Source organism: Chrysoperla carnea, chromosome 2 (genome assembly GCF_905475395.1).
Source record: "Chrysoperla carnea chromosome 2, inChrCarn1.1, whole genome shotgun sequence".
Lineage (NCBI taxonomy): Eukaryota > Metazoa > Arthropoda > Insecta > Neuroptera > Chrysopidae > Chrysoperla > Chrysoperla carnea.
In genome coordinates this window covers 33,194,784-33,207,522 of record NC_058338.1, presented here as the reverse complement: position 1 = coordinate 33,207,522, position 12,739 = coordinate 33,194,784, and the positions used below count along the sequence as shown (strand labels likewise).

The window sequence follows — 12,739 nt, the reverse complement described above, 5'->3', positions numbered from 1 at the left end:
CAATTTCGATAAAACTTGGTATATAAGGTAAATTTGACCCAAAAAATACAAAAATCGGGTGCATTTGATGACTGGTCGAATAGTTTTTGAGATACAGACTAAAATCGATCCAAATATTGCGATATCTCAGAAACTCTTCATCCAATCATTAAATTAACGTGATTTTTGTACTTTTTGAATCAAAATTACCCCATCCACCGAGTTTTATCAAATTACAAAACAAAAATTTTTTGCAAATGAAATTTCTGTATTAAATATTTTGTCTTAGATATTTGATTTTGTAAGAAAACCTATTATACTGTTTTTTCTTTAAAAATAATTCAAACTTCTATCTTCAATATGGTTTTGTTCTCGACTTTTTCTGCTGGTTAAAACTTAGTATATAGCTGTTTAATCATAGTTTCAAATATTTCGAACAACGAACAGACTTTCAAATTATAAAGAAGCATTCACTACATACCACTTGTGAGAAAGAATAATTAAAATTCTCTGTAAATACAAACCACATGAATTAAAAAAATCTATAGTGACATGCCAAACACGCAAACGTTGATCTACATTTGTCGATAAAATGGGTTTTCCATATACAAAATTCACATCCCTTTTTCACCCCTTTATGCAAAAAGGTTGCTTCACCCTTATCTTCAATTTCCACTTTCTAATTTAATAGCACTTCGCGGTTTTTTTTTCTTTGTGACATAAACACAGCCTAATTAAAACAGTTGAAAATATTAAAAATTTTGAAATCAATCGAAAACATATTCAGTTGCTTGTTAATAATTTTTAATAGACATCTCTCAAAAGAGGTCTCTTGTTTTTTTTTTTTTTCGTATCGTTCATTACTTCATGATAAAAAATCATGATAAAACAAATATTAAAAAATAAGATTTTTGTTAAGTAATCTGCACATAAAAATATTAAAATAATAAAAAATAGTTAATAGTTATCTTCAATCAAAAATTTAAAATATTCCTGTCATATCTTTTTTTTTTTAAAGTAATAAAAGCTTTAAATCTTTATTTTTCATATAATAGAAGCTTTCGAGATAATATTATTTATGTTATGAAATTCATCTTAAATTCCTAGAATCTAACAAAACAGTAAAATGAAAACCATTTAAAAAAAATATAAAATTTATTCTTTATTCCCAGAATCTACTAGAACGTCAAAGCGAAACAAAAATTAATAAATGTACTACAGTGCAACCTCGATATAACGAATCTGAAGGGAACCAGTAAATATTCGTTATATCAAGTAATTCGTTGAACTGAGGTTCGTTATGTTGAGGTTAGATTGGTCTAAAATTCGTTATAAAGAGGTAAAAGAATAGTTTTATTCACCTCAATATGTATTACGTACTTATACTAATAAATGATAACACATTTTTATCAAATTACTACATATGTATATGTATTTGCTATGTATTTATACTATTTCTTGATAGTTGAAAATTCGTTATATAGAGGTTGTACGCAAAGAATATTCGTAATGTGGAGGTATATTTTATATTGACTCTTATGGACAATTGAAGGGGATTACGAAAAATTCGTTAAATCGAGGAAATCGTTATATTGAGGTTCGTTATATTAAGGTTGCACTGTACTAGGTATTTTATAACAACTTTTTTCTATGAACATATAGTATCTACACTTTTATGTTCCATAAAGTTGTAAACTAGCCGTTTTTATAACCTACTACCGGTGATGAACCAACGATGGATTTGATATCTGTCAACATTAGTGTCCGACCGAAGCTTCGATTTCAGCTTCAACCACCTTCGGCCAAACCTTCGACTTCGGCCTGAATTTCGGCCGAAGTAGAAGGTTTGGTCATCAAAATTGAAAATATATTTTTTTTTTAATTTGTGTCCCCTACCGTGCTTATACATCCTCAGTTAGTCGGCAAAACGAGGTTTTTTGTGTTATTAAGCTTTGTATAAATTATTAAGCTTTTAGTTTAAACAGTTTTTAAATTTCCACCGAATAGTTTTTGAGAAATCTACGAAAACATCATTCATCTACCGTTTTCCCATCAGACCAATGTTAAAAAATATGCCTACTTTTGGGGTCATTTACTTGTTTAAATAATCGGACAACCCCCCCTTCTAAAATTTTCTGAATTGATTTAGACTCAGTCCAAATTCATATAAAATAAATCAAGCTTTTTATCCAAAACTGTCCTGGCGCTCCTACATTCTTAAGTCGTAGGAAAAACAAATTCCGAACAAAAGTTCCTTATTTTTTGCGATAAATCATATGAATCTGCTTCTAAAATAGATAGTTCCATTTAAAAAAATAAAGTTGACCATCGTTTGACCCGGAAAATAACACTAGACAAATTTTTTTCATCTCCTCTAAAAAATAAGACTCGGATTTTACCGATTTTTGATATTCCTACCCGTTTTTGAAAGATTAGCTTGAAAATCACCTGTATAAGACTATGTTTAGATATATTAATTTACGTAGGTACTTACATAATATTAATACCATGTTTAGATATATTTCAAAGTAGAGAAGCACCCTCTTTTCAAAACTCATTAACTCCCCTTAGTTATAGTTAGTTAAGTAACCTTTATTAAACATTATTTTAATATAACAAATTCCTCTTTCAATTATGTAACTACTATATGCATAGATTCATAGATTAAAAAGTCTGGTGTGAAAATAACCCCACTCAATGCCACCTCTATGTACAGAACACAAAATTTAATAAATAGAAAGATAGCAAGTGTTATTAATATAAAATTTTCATCAGGTATATTGCATTAAAATTAAATTGGGTCTGTTTTTCACCACATTTTAAAGAACGGTCGATTTTTTTTTAATAAGCACATAGGTATCTCAAAGAACAAAATTTATTGCGTTTGAGTTATCTGAAAATAAAAAATTCGAAGAGTAGGAGCTGCGTTAGCTAAGCGAATTACCTCAAAGATTGAAAAAAAAAAACACATTTTTCAGTAAATCGAATATTGCATTTTTAATTTTTCAATAACTTTTATTTCGAAAACTAAGAAGAAATCGTAGAGAAAAAATCTAGAGAAAAAATCGCAAGAGTACTTTTTGGCTTAAAACTGATCAAAAAAATACAAAAATATTTTTTAACACGCTTATATTAGCTTCACCTGTCAGGTTTGCGTAAGACATGCATGTCGCGAGAGGTTCATTATATCAGTTTTGATTCTTTAGATCGTACCCACATTTACTCGGATAATTGTGGTAATTCTAGAACTAAAACATGAAAACAGGAGATGGAAGCAATGCTTTTATTAGACCAAAACCAATCGGTGTAAAATTTTGGAATACTCTTGGATTTGGTGACTCTGAATAACTTTAAGCTAATCGCACAGCCATGTACCGGCAACTCATTTTTCAAATGTCTGCCTTATCAGCTGTCGGTGATCGGTTCTGCGACTAAAATGGTTGTAATGAGTAACAAGGGATCGGATATATAAATGTTTTGAACATTAAATACCACTCACCAGTAGTCTATGCATGGAGGTGCTAAAAGTATGATTCATAATAATATATGTTACATGTAATAAAAGGAAGGATACCGAATATCGTCTAGAAAAGATATGAAAAATAAACATAAAGGCTGTTATCGCCACTGTCGCTTGTTGCACAGGTTAAACAATTGCTTCCCATTTTTTCCAATGAATATAAAACTACCTTTGAGGCGGACTTAAATGAGCTATTAGAGTCTTTCTCAAAGACAAATGCAAACCGTATAAAAATGTTGTTAAATTCGAGAGGAAAAATGCCGGGTTCTAAAGATTAAAGAAATGTCTTGGATTGTCAGTTGCTTTTCCTGGTCATATGTTTCTTATGTTTAATTTTAAGTCTCACAAATTAAAATTACTAACAAATAGATATTAAAGAGTGATAATTTAGTAAAGAGTTTTATTAACTAATTATCTCAAAAGCTAGAGAGAGGGGGCACCATTATCAAATTTCTGTCCCGGTTAATAAAAACGTAGACCGAGGGCATATAATAATGGACACATTTATTGTCAAATTTAAACTTTAAACAGTAGTAAACATCAAAATTTTATAAACAACACAATTATCATTTAAATAATAAATGTACTTGAATGTCGCTTGGCTGTCTGTATTATTATATTTTTAATATGTTGATAATGTCTCTATGTCAAATAAATTGAATATTTTCCATTGAATTTTAAACATGTGTGGTAAGATCAGGGTCTGTGACACTTCATTTAGTGTTTATAACAACAACTATTTCCGATTCGGTCTTTCAGATATAAAATACAATAGAACTGATATTAATTAGTAACAATTAATAATTTTCATTATCATTTTCCAGAGCTATATTTTGAAAACTAAGCAGCATATGCCCCGTTTCGGGAATTAAATTTTTGGTTTCGAATTTACTTCCCTGCCTGATATTTCAGAAGATCATATCCATTCATATACCGTAAGCCCATAATGCAACTTTGAACATTGGCCAAGTTTGATAATAAAGAAAATTCAGGTTTTAACCGTGACCCAAGTGTCCAATTTATGGAAATGGAGTTTTCCGATTTTCATATTTTTCTACATTTTATTTTGTCTGCCATATAATTTTACTATACGTGAAAAATTGGCAAGTATTTTTCAAAGTGTCTAAAAATGATTTTTTTTTTACAATTGAACTTCATTTTCAAAAATTTCGACGTTTGCAAGCTTCCCCTCATATTTCTCATGTATGGTGTACTAGAGTAGTCAATAACTATTCTCTAACTTTTCTGTCAAAAAAAAAAAATCAAACGACGCCGATCAAATAGCGACCTTAAAGATATTCAGTTATTTAATCAAACAGCTAAGCAAATGACTTCGATGGATAATGTTTAGTTGCTTGCCTAGCCAAGTCATTTAAATTTAGTTCCAAGTTCTACCACCTAGCGCTGAAATCTAAACACTGCGAATATGGCGTCGGCAAAGAACAACATTGTGGATATTTCACAAAGTTTAATTAAGTTTACGCAAAAAAAAGTTCTATTCAAAACTGGTTTTCCCAACAAGAGTTGCAGTACTCAGGCACGAGAAAAATAGCGACGAAATCAAAAAGTCCAATCAGTCATGAGTCATGATTCTTCATAATACCACGATTTTATTCAAATTTATATTGTGACACTCTGTATATTTTCAAATGGTTTGTTTATCATAAAAGAAAGATTGGTATTAAAAACGTGATCTAATTTTTCTGTTGTTTTGCTCTAATCATTTATTTATTTATTATATTCAGTATCAAAAATGTCGTAAACATCGCAATCGCAAATGATGATATAATATTCTAAAGAATTTCTTTAAAAAAACTTTTTTGGTAAATGTTTACCTCTATTCTGATCCTATTAATATACTACCTCGAAAATAATTAGTACCCCAGACACCAAATTTTTTTGCATTTACAAATTCTGCGTTCTTTAAAACGCAAAAACTAAACTTTTGAGGAAACATTCAAAATTTTTCGTTCGGTCTCGATTGCACTGTTTTTCAAAACCCTTAAAAAACAAACAAACTATTCGTACACAAAGCAATCGTGGGTCCAGATAGTCTCAGATTCATCAATATTTTTGAATTCATCTCAGTTTAAACTTATTTATGTTAATTTGTAGATGTATACACGATTCATTACACATATTAACTAATTAAAAAATTTTGATTACATCCCGATTGAACGAGGGGCTTTGCATTAATTTGCGTGTGATTAAGAAAAAAATTAATGTAAAATTTCGAAAATAAAATGTCGTACACAAAATTTAATGTAAACAAATTCTTAAGACAAAAATTTGCCCTAGTTTACACCTTTCTCAACAAACATAATATCATAATTCTTACATAATAATGATTATACAATTAAATATTTATTAAAAATAATTAATTATCATATTTTTTTACAACACATAAACAACAAATCAAAGTTAAGTGTGAATTAAAACAAGTGAAATAAATAGCGGAAACTTTTCCATATAAAAACTGAACATCAATATTTACTAAGAATTGGAAGTTTATCTTTGATAAAATATCATTTGAGAAAAATAAACACTAACTTTATATTTTTATCAAAAACAAATCATATTTTCATTCATAAAAATTCATTGAACGGGTTTTTAAAAAATCCATATACAAAAAAAGAGTTAAAAAATGGTACACAATGGTTATATTAATATGGACATAAATAAGATACTTACGGCCATCACAAGCTCAAAAGGATATTTATACACTCTTAATGGTGATTGATATTGTTGCACCATTTTGATCTTATTTACAAAAAAACACACTTAAAGAAATAACTTCACACTCAGATTTTGATTAAAATTTTTACTGTTTTCTAGTTATAATATTTTTTTTTTCTATATTAGTTATTATTACAGTAATCAAACATTATCATCTATCACTGCGAACACATACAATGAAACTGGAGTTAATTTTAATAAGAGGACACCACTGGAATATAATGAATAGATTGGAGTTGCGTTCTGTATTCATTTTGTATAAATGTCATGTTGACAGTTATCTTTTTATTATATTTGTAACTAGGGAAATGTTACTTTATTTCTTTACTGTATAGTAATGCTATCTATACCTATTAAACTAAACTAAATACAGGCAGCTAAAATAGGTATATTCATAATAAAACTGAAAAAAAATTCACGTCTTTGTGAATTGAATATAACTCGTCCTCTGGACAAAATGATGTTCTTTGGAGACAAGTTCTAAAAATTTCAACCCATAACGAAAAACGAATGAAACCTAAGTCCCAAAATTCACACCAATCATTCTGTGCCCTGTTAATAGAAGCTGTGCCTTACATGTATAGAACCTTTCTGTAATGTCTCTAGAACGCTCTACCAGAAAAAGTTGAGCTCAAAATAGGCCGAATTCGCTAAATTTGGCTTACTAGGTTCCTTCGTTTGGGCGCCTTTTGAAATTATTTATGTTTGTATAAAATATTTACTTGTCTTTATATTATTTACAAACTTTGGCTCCCGATTTCACCGCGTTACATTATTGAATCGGATATCAAGATCAAAAGATCAAGCATTCAATATAGTTTCGGAAAATCCGAGAACCTCCAAAACATTGAAAAATAAAATCATTTTCGAAGAAAGTATAACTCTATAAGCTCTACGTGATTGAGATGGTGAGAGTTTTATATTTCCTGTTTTGAAAGAACAATTTTTGGAGAAATCTCTTTCCTCTTTCTTCCATCGTATGACTAACATGATGCTATTCACCAATTTTCAACTAATTGGGAATTATATTTCATATATATAAATATAAGTACTCGGAAAATAGGTGACCACGAGTTCTAACCCTTCCCTAATTCGGTTACAATAGCTTTTTTTTTTATAATTTTTAGCAAATCAAAGTAAAAGCTAAAAATGTTCTAAATCTAAATAATTTCAACGGATTTCGAAATAAAACTGTTCGCCCAGTCGCGTAATTATTGCTAAAAAGTTATTATTCTTTAAAAAGTCAATATTAAAATTATTTTAAAAACCTAATTTCTTTATTATATAAATTATAAAATATACAAAATACAAGATATAAGCTTAATGAAAAAAAAATGTATACATATGAAATAATATTTGCATAAAAATAATTTATCTTCTTTTGAAACCATACTTTTTGCGCTCGTAAAAGAGATCAGTCTTTGAACTACCAAGATTTACAATCTTAGGACATCCATCCCTCTGAAACCAAACATTCAATATTAGTAAAAAAAACTATTATTGCGTATGGCTAGATAGAATTAATGCAACCGAATTTATAGGATTTGACTTTGTACGATAAAGATAACTATGACCAGGCACGATAAAGTTTAACGTTTCTTTTCATAGCGTAAAACATTATCGTAACGTATTCTGCGCTGTCTTGCATTCTTACCAAAAACTTTCTTGAAATATAAACTGCATACGTTACCCGGCGTTTTTAAATATTATTTGCCGATCGCTATAAAAAAATTTTGGAAATATATTATCCCAAATTAAACTTACATCTTTTTCTTGAATTGTACATTCTTTGCAATAATAAGCGTCGGAAACACCGGGTCCACCGCATATAACGCATCTTCCTTGATACGAACCATAATTACATTCATCACAAATTCTTACTAAGGTACATGGACGTACATACGAATCACAAATAACACATTTTCCATCGCATTTTTCACAGAGTCTTCCAATAGCTACAAATAATAAATTTTCAAAAGTTAAATAACCTTACATTTATAACCTTAAAACTTGCCATCAATTGCATTATTTTATTATACTTACCAACACCTGGTTGTTTTCGACAAAATATCAAATCTGGATGATGCTTAGCCATTTATCTATGCTAATTTTATTCAGTTATCGGTTTTTACGAATAAAAATTGGTTTGTAATTTATTTTTTTAACCGATACGATTTTACCAAATTTACAAACCCAAAAAATGCATACTAGTAGCGCCATCTTCTAAAAACTTAGCTTAAAGAAACGATAGCTGTCAATAATTGAAGGCATCTGCATTACCATACTATATTGCTTTTAAGTTTTAATATCAAAAAAAATTATTTAAAAAAAAATTATTGTTATATTTTAAAAAATAGCTAAGAACACTCTCCATTTAATTACCTTCCAAACATACAAACAAAAATCAAAATTGGTTCACCCATTCTGGATAGGATTTCCTCCTCTCCAGATTTGATCGGAGACTCCCGAATTCGTGATTTAACTCCATACATATTATTTTCAGCTACAGAAACCTGCAGCAACCTGCAGAGTGTCAGGTATAGAATGTTTGAGTCCGAAATCTTGGACCTATCAATCCTGGGAGCAAACCCGGTGTGGAAACTAAAGGCTTCTCGGAGATGTCTCGTTTCATTTGCGGGATCCTTCTTATCTATTATTATTTTAGGGTTTTGTAATGAGAAATACTTATACCTACATTATGTTCAAAATTTTCTTCAATTGCTGATTAAATTGTTTTGATAGAATCTAACAACAAAAAACAAAACTTCTACTACATTCGTACCTGCGTGGTGGAAAGGGAAATCAGCTCAAAAAACGTCTAAGTGTACTGTAAATCATTGTACTGTTCGAATACGATTGTTACGGGACATCATATATTATACAGATTGCGTATAAAAACAAAACATCGATTATTCACAATTGTGAATAGGTAATAAATATAATATAATTAATAAAAATTAATTATTTTATTTAATAAACAATTTCATTTTTTTACATTTAATTTTTACATTTAAACAATCAATTAATCATCCGCCTTTAATCTATTGTTTAATAAAAATAATTCTCAGTTATAAAATTTCACATTCTCATTATTAAATTTAATATTTAATATAAAAATTATCTGGAAACCAACACAACCTCTATATAATATATTTATAGTGTAAGATAGTTTTGGGTCACGACCCCGCTGCAAACCACGGAAAATTTTTTTAGTTCACTGAAATTCAAAAAACAAAATACTTATTATAAGGCTTTCTCACATAAAATATTGTTATATCATGTATATGTAATATATCAAGGTATACTAAGTTTAGTCCCAAGTTTGTTACGCTTAAAAATATTGATGCTACGAAAAAAATTTTGGTATAGGTGTTCATAAAATCATCTAAATAGTTCATTCCTGGTTGTCTGTCTGTCTGCCTGTCTGTCTGTCTGTTCGTCTATCATCACGATTACTTAAAAACGAAAAAAGATATCTTGGGTCTCCATCTTGTAAAAAAAAAACATTGAATGAAATTCATTCAAAAGTTAGGAATTTTTAAAGTTAGGAAAAGTTAGACGCGTAAAAAAATTCATGAACCCCTAACTTTCTACCGCGTTGTAAATATAAGCTCCTGGGTCGATGTGGACCATTTTCTTTCAAGGGATATATATGTGACCAGAATAACCATTTTGGAAATAGAGGGGATGTAGAAATATGGGGAAAAAAGTAGGCCCTAACCCCCTGGAACCAACAGTAAGCATCAATTTTTTATAAACCGGTAAAAATAGTGGCAGGCAAAACTTTTTGGTGGTTTCGGAGAGGGGTGGGGATGAAGTTCACAGAAAAAAAATTGGATCCTAACCGGATAAACTCAAGTGCGCCTTTCTTGTTATAACACATACTTTTATGGAAACAAAAACTGGCTTATACTTTTCCCACGCTTGATTTCAAATTACCTTCATACTGCGGGACATGGATTTTCTTACGTACCATATCCTAGAATATCCAATTTGCAACCAGTATGAGACAAAAAAAAAAGGTGAACCAGAGAAACTTAAAATTTAAATGCCGGCATCGAATTTTCGGGTAAAAAACAGTAAGTATCTCTTTATTATTACATGTATAGAGGTAAAAAATTGCTACTAATTTATATTCTAAATGATTTCACTCTACTTATATGACACGGATATCTGTCATCTCTTTTCAATTGCATATGAATTCATTTGAATAGATAAAGTAACAGAGTCAATATTGTATTGGATATTATGTATCGATGTATGTCGTAGCCACACTAAAACATAGTCGATAATACGAAACCCTATATTTGGATAATAGGTTTTTCTATTAAAATATAAACCATCATCTACGCTACTATTCTCTGTTATATTCGTAATAGGTCGTTTAATTGACATGTTTTCCACATTGAAAACGCCCCAATTTCCAAAGTTTTCGTAAATGAAAACATTGTAGGTTACACTGAAATGAAGCCACTCACGAAGTTTCGTAGGAGTGTTATTCATGAAACCATACCCCCCTCTGTATTGTAGGCTACTAGTGGCTCAATTGGTTCCAGGGACATTTTTAATGGGGATGCAACCATTCTCGGTTGCTTTTTGACTCCGGATTCGCGAACATCGATCCCAAAAACTCCTCAAGAGAAAATTTCTGAAATTCAATTTTGATTTTAATAAATTTTTATATCTGGCCTTTCTAGAGGTAGTTTTCATAGAGTTGCAACCGTATTCGATTGCTTCTTAACCTTGAATTCATGATTAGCGACTTCGAAAACGGAAACGCTTTCCGAGGTAAAATTTTGATTTTTTTAAAATATTTTTTCACTGTTACTGTCTGGACTGCTTTGGGAATGGGAAAACTACCCTAATTTGCTCAGTTTTCAAAGTAATGCTGAAGTTAGTGCGGCTGAATGATCCTGAAGGTCTAAGAAATACGTACAAAAAAATTTTTTGAAATCAGAGCTGTTTTACCACCAGAGCTGTTCGTCCACATTTTCCGGCTTATTAGTGTGTCCTTTGTGGACAGCCAAAATAACGTGACCTAATGAAATAGAAGTTGTCTGCAGCTTATGTTGCGTCCACTTCAACAATGTGACCAAAATCTATGAAATACCAATAAAACTAATAGGAAATTAAAATTTTCAAATAAATTACGGCTGAACGAGTGATAAACATTACCAGGTTGAATGTGGCTATGGCAATATACTACTCACTACTGAATTGAACTAGGTATTAAATGTTAGAAAAGAATAGTAAGCATATGAGATGTAAAGACAACACTATTTGACATACAAAAAATTATGCTAGATTTACACGATCTGAATAAAAATTGTAGTCAAACATAAATCGGCCCTGTCCAAACTGCGTCCAAACGATCTACTCAATTGAGTAGATCGTAGAAACTGCTGAATTTACTCAAATGATACTAAGAACTGATTTTATTCGCTTATCTAATATTATAGATCATCAGTTAGTTCAGTGTAGACAGCTGGGTATAATTACAGTGGCGGATTTAGAGATTTGCCGCCCGTAGGCTATTCAATTTTTGCCGCCTCTAAATTTTGATATCTTAGTTCACAATCATATCAATTATCTATCAATAAAATTGCAACTTTATGATTTGTGCTCCATTATCCTCATTACATCAACTTTTCCCGTATGGTTAGTTTCATCGAGAACTATGGTACCGTGTTAGATCCTTGATTATTTTTACAGCAAAGAATTATCAAAAAACAATATTTTATGCAAAAAATATCTCAAACATGTACCAATTTTAAAGTAAGTTAAAGTATGTGTTAAAACTATACAATACTTATGTAATAGGAATAAAGCTTACACAAAAAATCTATATTTGGCGAACGTTGATAAATATTTATTATTACACTTACAATTACAAAACAACACAATAAATATATCCTTTCTTAATTATTTGTTAGTATTATAATTCAAGTCAAATTATAAAAGCATTACAATACTATTTTGCGACACTTTGAATTCGCAAAATCATTTATTATATCGTCGTACGAAATCTTGTTTATTAGCTCTGACTCTATGCACAAGAGAGCTCTGGATTGAATTGTGTAAGGAGATCTCATAATTATTAGGTACACGGAGAAAAAATTATAGTAATTATCAGTGAAGAAAATATGTAAAAATAACTAAATTTCGACTATAATGTGGAATCGCTATTGCGATATTCTAAAAATTCATGATCATTACATTATAATCAAAAGCGTTTAGCAATTGTTTATGCAGAGATTTTGAGATATTTATTATTTAGCACTGTATATAGGACTATATTTCGGTTTTTGTTGAATATTTTAATTCCTCTATAATTTTTGAAATTCGTATTTTGTGTGTGTATTATAATTTTTTCTAAATTTTATCAATCGAAATAAAAAATTTATGAACTAAATTTGCCGCCTCTTAAAATTTGCCGCCCTAGGCTCCAGCCTACTCAGCCTGCTGGTAAATCCGCCACTGTCACTGGTATAATATATAAATAGA

At 29.8% G+C, this 12,739-nt stretch overlaps 2 protein-coding genes across 3 annotated transcripts in view; both read right to left on the bottom strand.

The window, feature by feature from the left end:
* The window catches only part of LOC123293409 (SEC14-like protein 1), a 51,556-nt gene extending 45,115 nt beyond the window's left edge, over positions 1–6,441 (bottom strand). For both annotated transcript variants that reach the window (XM_044874223.1, XM_044874224.1), the window contains exon 1: positions 6,191–6,441. In XM_044874223.1, coding sequence (XP_044730158.1) covers positions 6,191–6,253 — 63 coding nt within the window. In that variant the 5' untranslated portion in view covers positions 6,254–6,441. The remainder of the gene's footprint in view (positions 1–6,190) is intronic.
* A 1,136-nt stretch (positions 6,442–7,577) lies between these two features.
* On the bottom strand, positions 7,578–8,445 carry LOC123293451 (PHD finger-like domain-containing protein 5A). Its single transcript, XM_044874280.1, has 3 exons — positions 8,279–8,445; positions 8,000–8,190; positions 7,578–7,696 (listed from the first exon to the last, which is right to left on the bottom strand). The coding sequence occupies exons 1-3, from the start codon at positions 8,328–8,330 to the stop codon at positions 7,607–7,609; spliced, it is 333 nt and encodes a 110-aa protein (XP_044730215.1). The 5' UTR covers positions 8,331–8,445; the 3' UTR covers positions 7,578–7,606.
* Between the last annotated feature and the right edge of the window lie 4,294 nt (positions 8,446–12,739).

Excerpts from the sequence above, each read along its gene's own strand:
- LOC123293451 (XM_044874280.1), bottom strand. The coding sequence starts at position 8,330 with ATGGCTAAGCATCATCCAGATTTGATATTTTGTCGAAAACAACCAGGT. Across the intron at positions 8,191-8,278 it reads TCGAAAACAACCAGGTGTTG|CTATTGGAAGACTCTGTGAA; the intron begins GTAAGTATAATA and ends TATTATTTGTAG. Across the intron at positions 7,697-7,999 it reads GTACAATTCAAGAAAAAGAT|AGGGATGGATGTCCTAAGAT; the intron begins GTAAGTTTAATT and ends GTTTGGTTTCAG.